This window comes from Cygnus atratus, chromosome 2 (assembly GCF_013377495.2).
Source record: "Cygnus atratus isolate AKBS03 ecotype Queensland, Australia chromosome 2, CAtr_DNAZoo_HiC_assembly, whole genome shotgun sequence".
In the NCBI taxonomy this organism is placed as follows: Eukaryota; Metazoa; Chordata; class Aves; order Anseriformes; family Anatidae; genus Cygnus; species Cygnus atratus.
Genome location: NC_066363.1, coordinates 115,057,215 through 115,076,192, shown reverse-complemented (window position 1 = coordinate 115,076,192; position 18,978 = coordinate 115,057,215). Strand labels below are relative to the sequence as shown.

General features: G+C 40.5%; 1 protein-coding gene across 1 annotated transcript in view; it reads left to right on the top strand.

The window, feature by feature from the left end:
• The window catches only part of KLHL14 (kelch like family member 14), a 61,501-nt gene extending 44,028 nt beyond the window's left edge, over positions 1 to 17,473 (top strand). The window contains exons 4-8 of the mRNA XM_035553136.1: positions 4,032 to 4,110; positions 12,406 to 12,596; positions 12,727 to 12,885; positions 15,670 to 15,827; positions 16,325 to 17,473. Coding sequence (XP_035409029.1) covers positions 4,032 to 4,110; positions 12,406 to 12,596; positions 12,727 to 12,885; positions 15,670 to 15,827; positions 16,325 to 16,465 — 728 coding nt within the window. The 3' untranslated portion in view covers positions 16,466 to 17,473. The remainder of the gene's footprint in view (positions 1 to 4,031; positions 4,111 to 12,405; positions 12,597 to 12,726; positions 12,886 to 15,669; positions 15,828 to 16,324) is intronic.
• The last annotated feature ends 1,505 nt before the right edge of the window (positions 17,474 to 18,978 follow it).

The following is an 18,978-nucleotide window of genomic DNA, read 5'->3' as shown; positions in this document are numbered from 1 at the left end:
TTTTAGTCTTGTGCAAGAGCTTTTCATATAGATTATCTGCTGCTACCTTCTTTGATTTGATTACTTCATAAATTTACCGCAAAGAGAAATTAAACAATTTAACAGGCTTCTGAGCAAAGCAAAAGGAGAATACCATGCCTTGCAAAATTCACAAAATTGTCAAGACATTGTTAAAAAGCTTGCACACGAAGAAAGAGTTGTAGTTGTAGCAGTCTGTGTAACAGAGATAATTATGACTGAGAAACCATAAAACAGCTTGCAGGTACACATTTTTACTTTAAAACACCAGAGGATCCAGCTGAAATTACATATACTGCATATATTTTATTGTGAATGCCCCATTTCAGCATCTGCACTAAACCAAATTATAGAAAATTGTTACATCTGTTCACTTCCTAAAACCTGAGACAAACAATCCAGTCCACCCTATAAGCATATTTCCGGTGTGGTTAAAAATATCACTAAATGTCTTAGGAGAAGAGCCCTTCAATTCTGTTTTTTGAACCTCCTTTATATTAAGCAGGAGGTAGCATGGTATCATTAATGACAATTAGCAGTAGTAGTATCAGCCGCAGCCAGCAACTGAGGGCCCCTGTTGTGCTTGGTGGTAGGCGCATAGATAATAAGAGGCAGACCTTGTTCCAGACGGTTTATAATTAAATAGCCATGTCACATGAAGGATGAAGGAAAAAAGAAGTATAATTATCCACAATTGAAAGGTGTGGAAACTGAGTCACAAGTTAACGGAGAGACGTAAGGGGTGAATACCCTGTAAATAAGACAGGACTTGAGCACAACAGTTTGTGAGATGGACTGGGCTTTAATTCTGAGGCTGCCTAGACAAATTCCTGAGCTGAAGATGTTTGCACCAGACATCCAACAGCTTCCTTGATCTGTGAATACAAGAGAGCTGTGGTTTGTCTGTAGAGAAGATATGAATGAAAGAGGTAGGAGCATTACTGACACCGATCGCTTCAGAGATTTACCCCAAGTGAAATGGATTCTACTTGTCATAAAAAGTGGACCTGAAAATCACAAACTACATTCTGTGCTGGAATAGTTCTTTCTTGAAACTGATTTGCTCTAAATCTGCAGCTACATGGAAGCAACTCATACATACACACTTATATTTCTGTAAAGGCCCTTGCCTGCTGTCCTTGTAGTACAGAAGAGGCTTCAGACCTAACTAATGTGTTTTGCAAACACATTTCAAAGATTTCAACTTGAATGAGAATGTGCCAAGTGTTTTGTTTTTTTTTTCAGTGAAAAGTATTATCTTTGAGGTGGGGGCAATGGAAGGTGCATTACGCATTTCTTTAGGGATTGTGCTGATTCTCAAGAAGCCGAGTCGACCACAAGGTGTGCCCAGGCACACTCCGTGCTACTCCTTTGTCTTCCTGACAACCTAGAGAGCATGGGAGACATTTTTTCTCATTTTTAACATCCTCCTATGACTTTTCCTTTCCAGTCACAAGGGATCCCTGAATGAGTAAATATTGATGAGAGCAGGTCGCAGAACACTGGCATGGATTTAGGACAAACTTTCATAACCTTCAGAGCCCTTCACCTTTTTGGCATGGGTGCAGAGACCTTCTTGTAGAGAGCAGAGCAGCATCTGCTTCCTTTTCTCCCATTATCTTGATTTGCTAATCCTGATTTTTGTTTGCTTCTCACATTTCATACATTCTGACAAGTGCTTTATAACATGTGCAACCTTCCTGACTGAGGAGCAAGGCAAAATAATAGATACAGTTGTCTTTTAAACTGAATTCCAAAATGAGATTGGAATAAAACCAGTTATACCAGGCAGCTTAAGGAGGTAATCAGGTCCTTTCCCTGCCATCACAGGCATCATATAGTCCCATTTTGAAAATTTTCTAAGCTCCATTTGAAAAGCAGTTGGATTTTTAGCCCCCTCTACTCCTGTTGGAAAGCTGTTACAGAATCCAATTGCTCCCAGTGACTAGGAGCCTTATTCTAATTTCCAGTAAAATGTATTCTTTGACTGTCTAAATCACCTTGTTCTCATGCCAAAGCTGGCCTTTAGCTTAATAGTTTTTTCCCTCCTGGATATTTCTTCCTTTCATGTATTATATGCACAATTTCTGTCCCCTTTCAGCTTTTGTTTTGCTGGGTGCAACAAGCCAAGTTCTTTGTCTCCTGCAATAAGACAAACTTTTAGTTCTTCCCATCATCCTAGCAGCTCTTCTTTGTGCCTGTTCTAGTTTGATTTCATCTCCCTTCCTGTGAAGTCACCAGATCTGTATCCTGTATTCCCACTCTCTTCCCACTAACATCTTCACCTTCTACCCCATGCTGTACAATCTTCTACATACATATTTGTAGCAAAGATGTGTATTACACACACTATGTTGGGTCGCCATGGTCCCCAAATTAGAAGTTTGTGAGACACCAATGAACAAGCTGCCATGTAACCAATGAGCTCTGAAGCCCTGAGTAACTCTGAAGATGCAGTAGATATAGCAGCATTAAAACCATCTCACAGAAGTCCAAACTTTTGATTAATACTTACATTGTTTTGTAAACTGATTTTTACAGTTGAAATAGATTAATAAATGTTCTAAACAGTGATACCCAGAGCCAGTCAGTTGCCTGTTGTTTTACTATGTATTGAATTTCTAGCTACCAATGCCAGTTCTTCTAAATTGCCATTATAGATTAAAGGAATTCAGACAGGGACCAAGAGCAAAGTCAAGCTTCTCTAAACCCAGTGCAAAATGCCCAGTTGCTCTTAGCGTTTAGGGCTCTCACCCTGTGTCTTGAGATGTGTTTGAGCAGTGCTGATCATGCAGAGAGTTTGGTCCTCATTAGGCACCACACTGGATTTGGAATGTGCTTATACATGGCAAGAGAATGAGTTTGCTTCCAGACAGAGTGGTCAACAGTTTCTTTCTCTGCTTTCTTGTAGAGCATGATCTTAAATTTTTATGAATACAAATTCTAGTTGTATCATTTTTTTTCTTCTGTCCAGTCTTGATGGTCTATTTATACATGCTGAAGTAAATGTAGAATGAAACAAGCAAAGCGAGCCAATCCAACAGAGGCTTTTCCAATGCAAAAATATTCACCTTGTAGAATACCCAGTGACCATCTGTAGAACTGTGACATATGCAGTTGGGTTATTCTGCTGTCCTTTGAAGCCTCTAATTCAATTTTTTAGTCACACTTACATAAACAAAGGTTTCTTTTTCCGAGGTCCTCATCTGTTGAAGTCTCAGGTGTTACAGGAAATTGCCGTACACTCTCTTGCTTCAGTTTTCTTGCTTTGATGTCAATCTGCATGTAAAATAAGATGAAATCTTAATATCGTGAAGACATGAATACAGTTCCTGGGCTTGACAGCATGGATAAGCTAGTTAGCTGGCGTATGTTGCTCATGTTTCGTATTTTAGCTAACACACTTGGAATAAGACTCTTAAGAGTGTAGTCCCCCTTCGATGCACATGTGTAACTCCTCCTAACTTGCACTGAAAGTATATGGTAGAATAAGCCGTCTAGTGCAAACACTGCATACCCCATGCTGATGGTTTATGCAGCTTCTGATTATTTGCACAATGTTTTTTACTGTGTTCATCTAGAGGTGAAGTGAAGAGAAAGAAACGCACATGTTCTACTATGATTTTTTTATGTGACAGAAAATGCTCTAGCCATAAAAATACTGTGGGGATGCCCTGTTTGGGGCAGTAATTTTGTTTAGTGCTGTGATTTATTGTGGCTGTGAAAGTTCCACAGCATCTATAAGTAAATTTAAATACACATTTTCAAGATCTTATTACAGAGAGCAAGAATAATCTCTATCTGTTTTTACTGCTAACAATTGCTAATTCAAACCTTGTAGTGCCCCATTTGTTGAATTATTACTGTACACGTAGCGTAAACATACATTGTTGTAAAAGGGGGAACCCTTCATAAAAGCTGTCAACTTGTGAAATATATGCAATATATATTACAATCATGATGTTAAATACATGAAACAAACAGCTGAGTGTCAAAATAATCTATCTTTACAGGGAAACACAGTACAAACTTTGTTAGCCGATACGATCCCAGGTTTAACAGCTGGATACAACTTCCACCCATGCAAGAGAGGTAAAAACCTACTACATGTTTTTCAATATATGTTTTATCATCCTAGGAACAACAGAAGTTTGGCTTAGTTCTGGGAGTAAGAAGGCCTACAGAAACATTGCAAATACTGAGATAAAACTGCAGCATGGAGTTGCTTCCCGTTTGTCTCCTAATTTTTTTAAATATTCCAAATTCAAAACTCCACATGCCAAACCCTGCAGTGCTAACTCATGCAAAATAACTATGGACTTTGTGCAATTACTGGTTGCCTGAGCGCGGTTTGAAGGATTTTTTGAAGTCTCCATAGTATCCTGTCATGTTACACTGAAGCGTCATGATGAGTTTGCAGTAAACAGGCAGTAATTATAGTCAGGTATCTTACAGAGAACTGAAACCTCCACGTGTTGACTCCAGCCTGTTTCACCACACCAGCCATGAAAAGCTCCCCTCAACATGACTTATCTTGTCAGAGGACTCATAATCCTAGGTGGTCTTTGAATGAAGTTGCAGTCAGCCAATGCGAATTAGAGTAGCACACATTTTAATCCTGCTGTGTATCAAAGAGCAGAGCTGCATGTGAACTTGAGCGATGACCTGTAAAGATGGCATAAACTTAACTCTGGATCCCAAGTCCTACCCTGATAGGAAAAAAGTCCCCCAGACCTGAACTGAATGATGTGTTTCGTAGGAAGAGTCTCACAGGCAGAAGATACAAGGTCATGTTATTTTTATGAAAAAATGCTCACACGACTGTCCATCCTTCAGTTCAGCATCCATCTTTTCATGGATCCAGCGTACAAGAGATCTGACACTGCTTCCCTGAGACACTCTCCTGATGCCCTTTTCTGCCAGTATTGTCCTTTTTTTGTCATCTGCCTACAGTATTCAGGTGTCTGGCAGTCATAAATGTATTGAACTCAGTGCGACCCTGTGAATGAGATGTGTGTTAGGAGGTGCATGGAAATGTGACTGTTTTTTCAAATTTTCAGAGGTAAAATATCAGTCTGTAGAGTTTTTGAAAGGCCTGTTTCCAGGATTCAGTTTGATTGACCTAGGTCCATGTGCAGACCCGTGCACAATGCTCGTCACCAAGTGCGCATTGTACCAGTGCATGGAGAAGCCCAAGTGGGACAAATATGAGTCAGCGCCTTGTTGGAGCTGAGTGAACTGATAAAATTAGCCATATAAACAGAGACGGAAAAGACAATCACAGTTCATTATAGTCTGCTTTTATTAATAGCATCATCCTTTAAAAATTCTGCATTAAAATACTTACTTTTTTAGTCGATAGCAGGGCTAGGCCAACAGCAAGCTCTTGCTATTGAGGTAGCTGTGCTTTGGCAGCCCTCAGCCTATTCCCTCCCTACTGCCAGCACTGTGGGGTGACCCCACAGCCAGGCCATTTACCGTACAACACAGAGGACCTTCCCCTCTGGTTCAGCTCCCCAAACCGAGTCACTACCAGCCCAGCCATTGGCACAGGGAGAGCAGGAGGTATGGGTGAGATTGCATATTGCTATGCAGGTCTTTACCAGTGAACCAGGGGACCTGACCAGTGGTTTTATGGAGGCTGAAGCTCTGCTGGAACTTGATCTGTGTCTTGATTAGGCTCTGTGATTATCTGCAAGCAAAACTCTCAAGGGGCACGTGTGGCTGGATGAACAGTTGGGTTTGTTTGGCTGACAAAGCTCAGAAGGCAGAAGTAGGTGGTTGAGGGTTGGAGAAAGCAGACAGTAGGATTTTTTTCACCTCTGCAGTGGCCAGTTGTGTTGTACTGGAAAATACAGTTTATAATCCCAGGTGCTGAATACAGCTTGTTTCTGGTGGAAGCTGCCACCTTCAGCCGAGAGTTAGAAAGTCTGCTGAGCTTTATGATTGCTTAGCAGCTGCCCAACAATAAACTGTAATGTATTAACATCTTGGCACATTACAGTTTTATTTCATTATAATGGTCCACTCGTACATAGTTCCTTCAGCTAGGGGCTCTACTATGGCAACATAAGTTGTCACCTCTTTTTTTGTTCAGGATACATAGCTCATAGACTTGTCCATTATTTTTCTATAAAATATTTTTCCTAAGCATAGGGGCTGTTGTTGGAAAACAGGGATTTTCAAAATCCTGAAATGTTTTTAAAGGTTTATTTGCTCATCCCTAATGACTTCCTCAGCATTGTCGCAGCCTTTAGAGGTAGGGTCTGGCCCAGGCAGTTTTAAGAAGATCATACAAACAAGAGGGAGCTTTTATGCAGTCTCTTTTCCCAGCTCTTTAGTCAAAGTTTCCATTAAAGTCAATAGGCTACTTCCCCCCCCAGGAGTACAGGGTCACGCCCTGTATCTGCTGGTATAATGCAGGCACCATTGACAAGACAGACTGTTTAATGGGTTCTTCTGAGTCATTATGGTCCATCAAGTCAAAACCCACTTAGGAATTTTAGTCTGAGAATAATTGGCTGATAGACTATAATAGCTCCTTTGAAATGACTGTCAGGTAAATGTGGGTCTCATTCACAGGCAGTATATTCTCAAGTTGAAAATCTGTATGAAATATTTGATGAGTAAACTTTTATCTCATAGGCTAAAATCCATATCTGATTGATTTTACTGTTTGAGCTATAAAGAAAAGACTAATCCCATTATGGATTCAGAGCCATCAGCGTATTTTTCTTTAAAGCCAAATTTGGTTTCTTTTGATTTGAAGCACATCTCAAAAACAGTCGCCTTTGACAAGTTTGTACTGTTTTCAGGTGTGTGTTGTTGAGAGAAGCAGCAAATGATTTACCAGCTATTGAAATATTTACCAGCCTAACCATGCAACAGTGCTGTTGCTGTTAACAGTGGGATGGTTTTTGGAAAGGAGCTCAGTTAGACTAACATCTCTACTAAATGATTGATCCCTGTAGCAGACATACCTGAACTTCTGGATTGAGCTGTAGCTAGACACCTTCATCCAGTACTGTCCCATCACAACGGGTCAGCCCACAGCTGGACAAGGGGTGCAGAACATTTTTAAGTTTCTGCTTTTTCTTACATTCCAATTTAAAGGGTTTTATTTAAAGACCTGCAAAAAATACTGCATTGCATCCGGGCATGAAGAAGCACAAGTTGATCTGAGCAGGCCACCTTCTTTATTGAAGCTGATTGAACTGATACAAGAAGCCACGGGAAAAAAAATGAAAAAAAAAAAAAGAGATAAAACAATTTCATATTTTATTTTAGCCTCTATTATTTAATAATAACATTACCCTTTATTAAGATGACTTTAGTTTTTTTTAAAGCAAAATGAACACTCTAACAGTGACCACTGTAATAAGGTCCAGACACCATGATGATCACTCATAGCATTCATAGTTTTAAAACTAAGACTGGTATTTCCTGTTTCAGGGGAAAAAATCATTTTCTGTGGAAATTAGAAAGAAATGTTAGAAATGATTCCCTTTGTTTACTTATGAGAGAGTTAGGTTGATTATTGAATGAGGGGTGGTGAAGGAAAAGTATTTCAGAGACCAGTAAATGTCAAATACTTACATGCTCTGAAGAAAATCCCAAAGTAATTGTCTTATTGTCTATATTCACATCCTAAGGTGCATTCCAGCTATCTAATTAGAATGGATAGTCTCTTCCCAGTTCTGTGGGAAAAGTTGCCGTGTGAGGACTGTTATATTTTAATCTGAATCATATTTTACAGCAATTTAAAAGGTTTTCACTTAACAGCACATCCCTCACACTCTGTATCACCGAAAAGCTAAAACCCAAAAACCTGAAAATATTTGTGGCAGGAGCTACTGGCTAAAGAGTCACGTCCACGCAGAAGAGTGAAGCATGCTGACGCTTTCATTTTTGCTCCTTATAGTGACACTGTGTGGATGAAACCAGGAGTACACATACAGAGTGATGTTAACAAAATCATAGTTAAAATAGCAATGCCTGTCAATTGTACCTCTCTCTGTTTATTAAACTTGACTAAAAAATGAATTAAAAGAGAGAAATTGCTATTCATATAGAATAATATATATCTTTTTAATACAGTAGAGTTTGGTTTTGAAAATTCCTTTTTTTTTTTTTTTTTGCACATTTTATTAGGTTTATTACCGGAAATCTGACTAAAATATGTCAAGAGCTGTTAAAATTTGAAACCCTCAAAACTGGCAGCAAATATCTCCTATTCCATGTTGCACACAGCTCAGTAAAGCTGCTAAACTGCTGTGCTGCAGGTTGGGAAAAGAAGGGGCTCCTAGTGAGGTGTTCACTGATCAGCAGCGTTGAGGAAAGACCGAATAGTTGTGCTGAGAGCAGTTTGCTCACGGGTTTGCCAGAGGAGGTGGGTGAGGACAGACAAGTGGACACATGAGCAGCCCAACTATCACTGCCAGGCACCCTGCAGGTTTGTGCTGGGCATAGGAGGGTCAAAGGAGATATGAGCTGTGTCTGAGCATTCCTCAGCATGTTCAGGCTCTCTGATGTGACCTCTGCAGCTTTTCCTCCTTTTGTGGGCAAATGCAAGCTATTTTGCCTGTCATGTACTCTCAGGAAGCATATAGGCACTTGTTTGCCTCTAACACATTTACCCGCCGTCAAATTAGAGTGAAATCAGCCAGCAGGTTTTTGTTGAGGGAACAACACTCAGACAGACATGGATGCACATACAGTGTAATCAAATAAGCTTTGTTTCCATAGAAAATTGGGCTAAAAACATAGACGCACAATTTGCTGCCCGACCATGCAGAGCAATATATGTCATCAGCTTCTATCTACCCATTGACAGATAAATTAAATGATCTTATTTAATTTGTCAGTTTAGTTGGAGGCATTTAGCAGTGTTCCTGTCCTCCTGTTTTCATCTTTTATTTCTGTAGCCTTGTTCCTGGGGCAGTGTTTCCATTCCTGCTCAACAAGGTTTGCCATCCTGTTCCATCCACATTGTCCGTATGCAGCCAAGGTGAAAGCAAAAATACAGGAGGTGCTCAGTAACGCAGCTCCTCACCAGCCAGGGCACTTTTAGGTATGCACTGAATCTAGAAATAAGGCCAGAAATAGGCAGCATCGCATCAGATCTGCTCCTTGAACGCCCAGCCAGCTTCCTGTTCCCATGGATGTATCTTCATATACTTTAGTAAAGCTTTTGACACTGTTTCCCACAGCATTTTCCTGGAGAAACTGGCTGCTCATTGCTTGGACGGGTTTGCTGAATTAAAAACTGGCTGGGTAGCCAGGCCCGAAGAGTCATGGTGAATGGAGTTAAATCCAGATGGAGGCTGGTTACCAGTGGTATCCCCCAGGGCTCAGTACTGGTGCCAGTTCTCTTCAATATCTTCAGCAGTGATCTGGACTAAGGGATCGAGTGCCCCATCAGTAAGTTCACTGATGACGCCAAGTTAGGCACAAGTGTTGATCTGCTTGAGGGCAGGAGGGCTCTGCGGAGGGATATGTACAGGCTGGACTGATGGGCTGAGGCCAACTGTATGAGGTTCAACAAGGCTAAATACTGGGTCCTGCACCTGGGGCACAACAACCCCATGCAATGCTGCAGGCTGGGGAAAGAGTGGCTGGAAAGCTGCCCGGTGGAAAGGGACCTGGGGATGTTGGTCGATAGCCAGCAGTGTGCCCAGATGGCCAAGAAAGCCAACGGCATCCTGGCTTGTATCAGGAATAGTGTAGCCAGCAGGGCCAGGGAGGTGATCGTCCCCCTGTACTCTGCTCTGGTGAGGCCACACCTTGAGTACTGTGTTCAGTTTTGGGCCCCTCAGTACAAGAAGGACATCAAGGCCCTGGAGCATGTTTAAAGAAGGGCTGTGAAGCTGGTGAAGGGTCTAAGAGAACAAGTCTCACGAGGAGCAGCTGAGGGAGCTGGGGTTGTTTAGTCTGGAGAAGAGGAGGCTCAGGGGAGACCTTATTGCTCTCTACAACTTCAACAAAGGAGGGTGTAGTGGGGTGGGGGACAGTCTCTTCTCCTGAGCAACAAGCGATAGGACAAAAGGAAATAGCCTCAAGTTGCACCAGAGGAGGTTTAGGTTGGATATTAGGAAAAATTTCTTCACATAAAGGGTTGTGAAGCACTGGATCAGGCTGTCCAGGGAAAAGATTGAGTCACCATCCCTGGAAGTATTCAAAAGGTGTGTAGGTGTGCTGCTTAGGGGCATGGTTTAGTGGTAGATTTGGCAGTGCTAGGTTAATGGTTGGGCTGGATGATCTTACAGATCTTTTCCAACCTAACTGATTCTATGATTCCTGTCTGCCTGACCTCTCCTCCAACTTATAAACCATCAGCCAGTCTCAGACGCATTTAACAAACTGGGAAATCCATCAAAAGTGTTTACATGAAACAAATTTTGCAAAAATGGGCGGCTGGGTAAAGGAGAGAGATCCTATTCATGCTTTCACTGATGGAAATGCTCCTGAATGTATACCTTGCTAGGTAGCACGTTGGAGGTACTGCATACAGGCTTCATTAGCTGACCCAGCCATGGTACAACTGTAGGGAAGCCTGTGGAGGAGTTGGGACGTGCAGGAGTTGTTCATTGCTGGGCGTTGTGCTCTGTACATCCACTGCTCATCCTCAATGCCTAGAGCATTCTGCCCGTTCAAGCCCTTGACAGTGCAGGTGACCATAAAGACCCTGAGATTTACCCAGTGTGATTCAGAAGATGGCTGGTGTGATACGCAGTGGTTCCCCAGTTCAAATTTGGGTGTCTGAGCAGGAACTAGAGAACACTGTGTTAGCTACAGAGATGGGCTTGTGAGGTGTCAGACCTAGTAATGCCTGACCTGCCTGCTAGGCTCTGGGCTCACACACAAATCACATTTTCCCCAGGAAAGTATTTTAGGTTTGGGATCAACCATTTTGCACCTTGAATATTGTGTTCAATTTTGGGCCCCTCACTACAAGACGGATACTGAGTTGCTGGAAGGCATTCAGAGAAGAGCAACAAAGCTGGTGAAGGGACTGGAAAACAAGACTTATGAGGAGTGACTGAGAGAATTGGGGTTGTTTAGTCTGGAGAAGAGGCTGAGGGAAGGCCCCATCACTCTCTACAAGGAGGTTGCAGTGAGGTGGGCTTTGGTCTATTTTCTCAGGTGACAAGTGATAGGACGTGAAGAAACAGCCTCAAGTTGTGCCGGGAGTGGGGAGTTACACTGGATATCAGGAAGAATTTCTTCACAGAAAGGGTGGTTAGGCACTGGAACAGGCTGCCCAGGGAAGTGGGAGATGCCGTCTCTGGGGGTATTTAAGAGGCATGTGGATGTGACGCTTAGGGACATGGTTTAGTGGTGGACTTGGTTATGTTAGTTGAGGGTTGGACTTGGTGATCTTAAGGGTCTTTTCCAACACAGATGATTCTATGATTCCATTCTAATTTTTGTCACTCAACATTTTGTACAGTTCTTCATTTAGCTGTGCTCTTTTTCAGTCTTCTTTCTCATAACATTGCAACTTAATATTAAAGGCCTCTACCCTAGAAAATCTTTCTACCACTGAATAATCATGGGAGCACTCCCTGACCATGGATTACACCAAGTAGTGTCTCTCAAAATCATTTTCTGCTCTGTTTTTACTTCAGTAACAGACACCAGTAATTTTGGAGTCACGAGGAAGACAAGCTGTTGTGTGTCTAGTAGTCTTTACCACAAAAAGTAATAATTTCCCCACATACCTGAGTTGCATGTGAAAACAAACAGGTGGCTCAAACTTTCCACAGTTAGCTGAATGGAGCTAGACCTTTTTTTTTTTTGAGTTAAAGGGCAGAAATGTAATATTGTGCCTAGCTTAAGGAAAGTTGTTCTATTTGCAGTACTGCAGAAAGAAGAAAAAAATGATAATTGAAGAAAAATTTTGATGATGTGGTTCTCTTAGTAAATTGGGAACAATGACCCTTGAAGGACCATAAAGAAAGTGAATGTCAAGATAATTTATTATTGTTACATTATCTACCTCATTTTTCACGTTGTCTTACTGAGTTGTTATATCCCTTCCAAGGTAATACCCCAAACATTAATGAGCACCTTTTTATCTTTCACGGGTGTGAAAAAGCAACCAACAGCTTTGAAAAAAGGTATTTTCTGCCAAACTTATGAGTGCTTAATTGTTCTGACACCAAAAATGAAGTATTCATTTGATGTAGAACAAGTATTTGATTAGCAAAGTAGACACAGTCTTTAGGATAGATGTAAGCTTGTGAAGCTTCTGGAGACTTCTGTCTGAAGTAGCATTTGGAGTAGCAGCCATCTTAGTTTAGGGAGTCAGCTGGATTAAAAAAAATGGTTGAAGTGGCTAATTGTTTGTTGTTGGCTTGTTTCGTTTTCTTTCGCCCTGTCCTTCAGGAGAGCAAGTTTCTATGCCTGCCGCCTGGACAAGAACTTATATGTAATTGGTGGAAGAAATGAAACTGGCTATTTGTCCAGTGTGGAATGCTATAACCTGGAGACAAATGAATGGCGTTACGTGTCTTCCTTACCACAACCTTTGGCAGCCCATGCAGGAGCTGTTCACAATGGCAAGATATACATTTCAGGCCAGTATCTTATAATTCCTACTATACATTGAATACATATTTAAGACAAAAAAACAACGTGGAGCTAAATTCCTGCTGGAGGGCAGTGTCTTTATTTACATTAATTAACAGAGGTACATTTACTTTGCAGGAGGTGTTCATAATGGAGAGTATGTTCCCTGGCTGTACTGCTATGACCCTGTGATGGACGTCTGGGCCCGAAAACAGGACATGAACACAAAGCGAGCAATCCACACTTTGGCTGTAATGAATGATCGACTGTATGCAATTGGAGGAAACCATTTGAAAGGTCACATTTTTAATAGCAAAAAAGCATTTTAGTGTCCCCCGTCTCCTGATAAAGAATATTTTTGTTAGACAGTCATTGTTAAATACATTAAAAACCAGGCAACACAATTTAACAGGACACTTGAGCCAGCAATTTTAAAAACATTTTATGCAAATTATTTTAAAATTATAACAGTACATTAAATATATGAGTAATGAATGCTTTAGATAATAAAAATGGGAGCTTCCATTACTCAAAGGCATGGACAATTTGTCATTACCAAGAATTCAATGAAACAAACAGATTATTCTTTGACCCGAAAGTACCAGCAATATTTTCCTCTGTAAATCATTTTCCAAAATGTGCAGTTAGAGAGAGCTTTATTCAGGGCAATGCACAAAAACAAGCTCCTTATTTAATGAAATAAAAAAAAATTAAAAAAAAAAAAACAGCCATTAAATATTAGGACTAGGCCTTTTAGTTCCCTTTTTAGTATTAAGTATAGCTTGTTAATTATAATTCTTTTTAAAGGTCTCTTATTTTCATCTTCTGAAAAGGTCTCATATTAAAATAACTACTGCTTAGGCACCTGGTATTTTTGTCTTAATACTTACGTGCTGTTGCTATTCCTGCTAAAGTAAAGAGATTCTGTTTAATCCAGCCAGTTAGGCAACAAGCACAGCTCCTGCTTCTTTGTCCTCTGACAATATTTGACAGGTTATATTCTTTTTTTTCTTTATATTCATTATATTCTTTTTTTCTTAAAAAAAAAAAAAAAGAAAAAGGAAAAAGAGCCTCACACTCACAACAACAAAAGAGAAGATTGTAATGCAAAAGGAAGAGCGATGTTAACTGCCAGTGATATCACGCCATGTGTCTGAATGAATCTGGCACCCAAATCCTAATGAAACTCTGAAATCTTGTTCTGCCTGTGAAGATCTGAGTGTCCATGGTGCTTATAAAGGACAACGTCTCAGATGTCAAGTTGCCCTGTTAAATAGCACTGGGGCATAAACCCTCTCAGCTGGGCTGCTGTGCCTCCATTCCCCACACCCAGTTGTGATGGGTGTTCCTGGACTGGACTTCAGAGAAGAGGGTAAAAGCTGCTGACAGCACATCTGCAAATTTTGTAGAGGTTGCAGAGCACCATGGTGTTGGCTTCTTGTCCTACTAAAGTAACAAATTTAACACATCACAGCTCTCTGATAGGTAAAGCACATGCCTTGGTTTGTGTAGGCTTGAATTGCTTCCATCCTGCATTCTCCTTTCTTCACCCAGTTTCACCTAACATCCTCTGGGAAAGAAGGGACTTCTAATAAGCATTGCATTGTTTCCTCTATAACTGCTGCCCTACTTGCCTTTGAAGTGTGTGCCATTGTGAGACGTATTTGACATCTAGACTTCTGGAAAGTCTTCCATTCTCTGGAAGAAGGGCTGTTTGGGAAACTAGTTCCTTCTGTAAAGTGAAGCAAGGACAGGAACTGCAAGTTAAGTGAGCAGAGAGGGGGACCCAAGTGCAGATGAAGTAGTAAATTCTCCACCAGGTGGGAATAGCAGGCCTTTCTGATAGCTCCATGGCCAAGCACTCCTTTGTGAAGCTGGATCTGTATGCCAGTGTCAGCAGTGCATTTGCTGCAACACAACTAGTCATGTGTACACTGCAGTTTATTACAGAGCTCGTTGACAGATTCTGGGCGTGCAGCAGTGGCCTCTCTATGGCCCCTTGAAAACTTTCCAGCAACGAAAAATTATTTCATCACAGCTATTCATTCCCATCATAAATAATACTCTTACAAGCAGCTTCATTTCAAAGTACCAATATCACCAAATGCCCTTTTGCAGAAATTCAGACTTCTTTTCCATTTTGACCTTAATGAAGAAGACACTAATGTCAAGTAAAGCATCTGAGCACATTAAGAAAGCCATAATCTTCTTGCAGTGCTCTGATAATGAAGGTAGTTTGAGATACAGAAATGTCTAAATATTTGAGCAGGAACCAGGACTCGCAGTTCTGTGTCTGTGTTGAGCTCACTTATTTGTTACTGAGTGTCACAATTTGAGGGACTTGAGACGTATCTGCCCGTTAGTGATTACAAAGCAGCTGTTGCTTGGAGCCATTTTCTCTCTCAGACGGGGAATTGTCACCACTGTTCTTTTGATCACATTTCTGTTGCCATAAGGATGTTGTCACATCACAGGTGCGTGCTTAGGGTACACCTTAAAACAGCTTGAAAACTGAAATTGGTCCTGAACATCACATACGTCATGCTAAGCACCATGTCCCTCTGGAACCAAGTGGCACCAGCTGTCTAAACTCCACCTCGACTTGGGAGACGTTGATTTCTAAATGAGATTTAATCTGTTGATTTTTGAATAGATGAGATCTGCTGACCTTTGAGAAAGACTGCCAGGACGGCCTGTTCCTAAATGTTCAAACTCATATTAGCACTGATATATGAGGAATGTAGCTTGAACTTGCTTTCTTCATTGTTAGGGTGTTACTGACTGTTACTGTTTGATCTGTTCAACTTTTATATGGACTTGAATTTGTGATTTGTAGAGGACTGTAGAACTAATGGTAAAAACTTTTAATAGATTTATTTGAACTGAAATAATGGGATATTAACATTACAGAAGATGGCGTATATAGTAATATTTTTGAGAAGAAACTTTAACAACGATGTTATAATTGTAATAATGTAATTTTTACTGTAAATTAATAAATTTAACAGTAAAACAAATCATAAAATATCATGAAATGGTATGCCATAATGCACATTCTCCTTTCTCAATGCCATTACCCAGGTTTCTCTCATCTTGACGTAATGCTGGTGGAATGCTACGATCCAAAAGGCGACCAGTGGAATATCCTCCAGACTCCTATTTTGGAGGGTCGCAGTGGCCCTGGCTGCGCAGTCCTTGATGACAGTATTTACCTTGTAGGAGGCTACAGCTGGAGTATGGTGCGTACCTGCTCTCTGCAGTGACCCTTCCATTCCTTCTGAGCTCTTGCAGCCACTGCGTACATTACTCAGATGGGACAGAGGATGAAGTAGTAAGGGGTGAAGTAGTTGTAGGGGCAGGCTTTGGTTTGGTTTTCAACTTGTGGAGAAGATGTAGGTTTTTTTTTTACCTTTGTGCTTTTCTATTTAGATGAGTTATTATCAGATTGTACTCACTGTTAAGGGGTAATATATAAATTAGATGCAATTTGGCAGAAGTGATTGATGGTACTGTATGCCCATAGCTTTGCTTATCAGGCACTTTGTAAAGGAGCCTGATTTGCAGAGGCTGTGTGCTCTGCCCATACAAAAATCAAACCTCTTTAAGGGCTGTTAAATCAGGGCCCAAAGCCAGGGGTTACTTGTGAAAAGAAGTGGCTTTTCATCTTCAGTGCTGATGGGTGACTTGGGCTTCACTTTGGCCAATCTTAACATGACTTCTTTTATTTTTGTTACAGGGGGCCTACAAATCTTCCACTATTTGCTATAGTCCTGAGAAAGGGACTTGGACAGAACTAGAAGGAGATGTTGCTGAGCCACTTGCAGGTCCTGCTTGTTCAACTGTCATACTGCCAGCCTGCGTACCGTACAACAAGTGATAGTCAAGGAGCACTGACATGAACACTGATTGCATTTGGGAAAATAATGACGGGTGACGTAAATATTTTATTAGAACAGGATTCCTGTTAACACAAAGCTACCATAATTGACCCCTTATCCCATACTTATGCTTTAGGAGCAAAGTAAAAGAGAACAAAAACGAAGTGTTGTCCCATCTCAGATAGATGCCGGTGTCTTATGAAGCAAGTAGCTAAAACACACCGAATATTACATGCTGACAGACTGCCATTTCAGACTGATTTTAACTTTTTCCTGCTGCAGAAAGATTCCTCACATCAAATTTAACTTCAAAAAAATGAAGGCTACATGTTCAAACACAGCCTGAAGAGACAAGATCAGTATTGTGCATTGTATCTACCTGCATGTGATCTGTGTTGAAGTCATGAGGATGTTGTTGTCATGAATGCTTCAGAATTCAGATAGTGAAAAGCTCACTCTGCATTGCAGAATTGTCTCCTCCTCTGTAATCCTAACCTACAGCTACTTCACATGCTCTGCAAGCAACCCAGGATCAGAAGATTATAAAAGGTAAAGAAATACTGTTTTTGCACAGCTTGGCATCTAATACACTCTGCCTTCAAAGTCCCCCACATGTAAGTGTAGCAAAGAGTGGACTACAAAGAAATCCATGTTTTACAGAGCACTTCTTGCAATAGCAGTTTAGAGATTAGGATCAAATTCTTCTAGTCACACTTGTGTAACGTCAGAATAGTTTCACCGAAATTTGGTCCTACACCGTAAATTCTGGGTTCCTACAGTAAGTTATTTCTATGACAACCTAATGAAGCACCAGAACCCTTCCTTACTTTTCACTCACCTGTTAGGTAGAGGCATATGTGCTAGTTGCTTCCAAAGACAAGAAGGCTGCACTTAACTGTAAATGTATTACTTTGGACTCTTAAATGATTGCACACAATTTTGGAGAGACACTGTTAAGTAGTTAAAGTACTCCTGTGTGATTGATCTTAAAATGTAGTGTGAAAGATTTTTAATACTGATCCAAAGTAATATGAGGCTAGACTTTCCACTGCCTTACAGCTTGTGTAATTATTTACACAATGCAAAGTGAGTTCAGAATGCTACCACGTGGGTCCGGTTGCGTTTAGGATTCGCTTTATGAACTCGTAGTTGCTTGCACAAATCAGGCTGTCCATGTTTTAAGCTTACGTCTTTCTGTGCTGGCACTGCAGAAGCAGTGACAAAATCTGAAGCCTGATTCATCACCACCTTGTATTTAACATAGTCGTCTACACTCCAGCAAAGTATACGCAGAATTCTTCCATTGTGGTTTACTTGTGCTGCATTCATTACCCTCAGGACCATCTTTTTTGCTGGAGTCATTGCTCCATTGAAGCCAACGAGCTTCAGTGTACTTCTGGCTTATGTCAGCTAAGAGTCAGGCCTTTAATTTGCTTAGTTGTAACTGGCTGCACCAGATAAAAGGCACAGCAGAATCAGATCCTGCATTTTCAAGCTTGCGCATATCTTTTATGATAGACTTAATGCTAGTGCATTAAGCAAGGAGCAGAAGACTACTGGAGGTTGGTTTCTACTGCAGAGGCAATAGATGGGAGGAAGAATTCATTATTTGCTTTGCAAAATAGAAAGAGGACGAATGTACTCAAAATTACACTATATATTGAAGCTTGAGAGCAATATAAATAATGGAGAGCAAATACCATGGGACTGTTTCTCCCTGGCATCAGTCCAGTTTTATTGCAGTACAACTCCTGTGCTTGCAGCAGAATTACACAGTTATAAAATCGGAGTAATGCAGTAAAGACTGATACCATACAAATGCAATAAACCAATTGATGGGGTAGCTGCACGCGTGGAAAAAAATTGTTTAAAAAAAAATAATCATCTGAAGATGCTAATATTTGAATGTGTTGTTGGGGAGTTTTCCAGTGAGCATCACTAAGGAACTCATAAAGGTGGAGTGTATATCCTGAAATCTCAATCCATTTCTACTATATAGTGCAATCTTAGTTGGTTTTGTATTTATTTATATGGTTCAGATCCAAGGGATCCCTTGTAAAATATATTTGGTGCAATCATGACTTTTTTTTCCTGTTGAAAGTATATAAATATAAATATATATAAAAAGGAAACTGTTAAGATACTAAATGAGGAAACTTCAACTGACATTTAAGATCAGGATAAGGTCTGCCATTGAACACTGACTGTCATTCGTCTCTACTAAAACGTACCATTTGTAAAGGATATTTGTTGTCCTTTTAAGTGGTTCTTTTTTTTACCAAGATAATTTAAAGATTTATGAGGACTGTATGTAAATCTTTCTATCTTTCAGGAAGGCATGACCAAGGAAAGTGCAAACTGAATAAGTCACACAAAGAATGTAAATTTTGTACAGTATTAGGCTGTGTAAATGAAGCTTGCTCGTAGGGGGAAAACTTTAAATAAAACTTTATGTACTAATTCAACTGTCTGCCATATTCCTACTTATAAAGTGTATGTATAAATAATATCT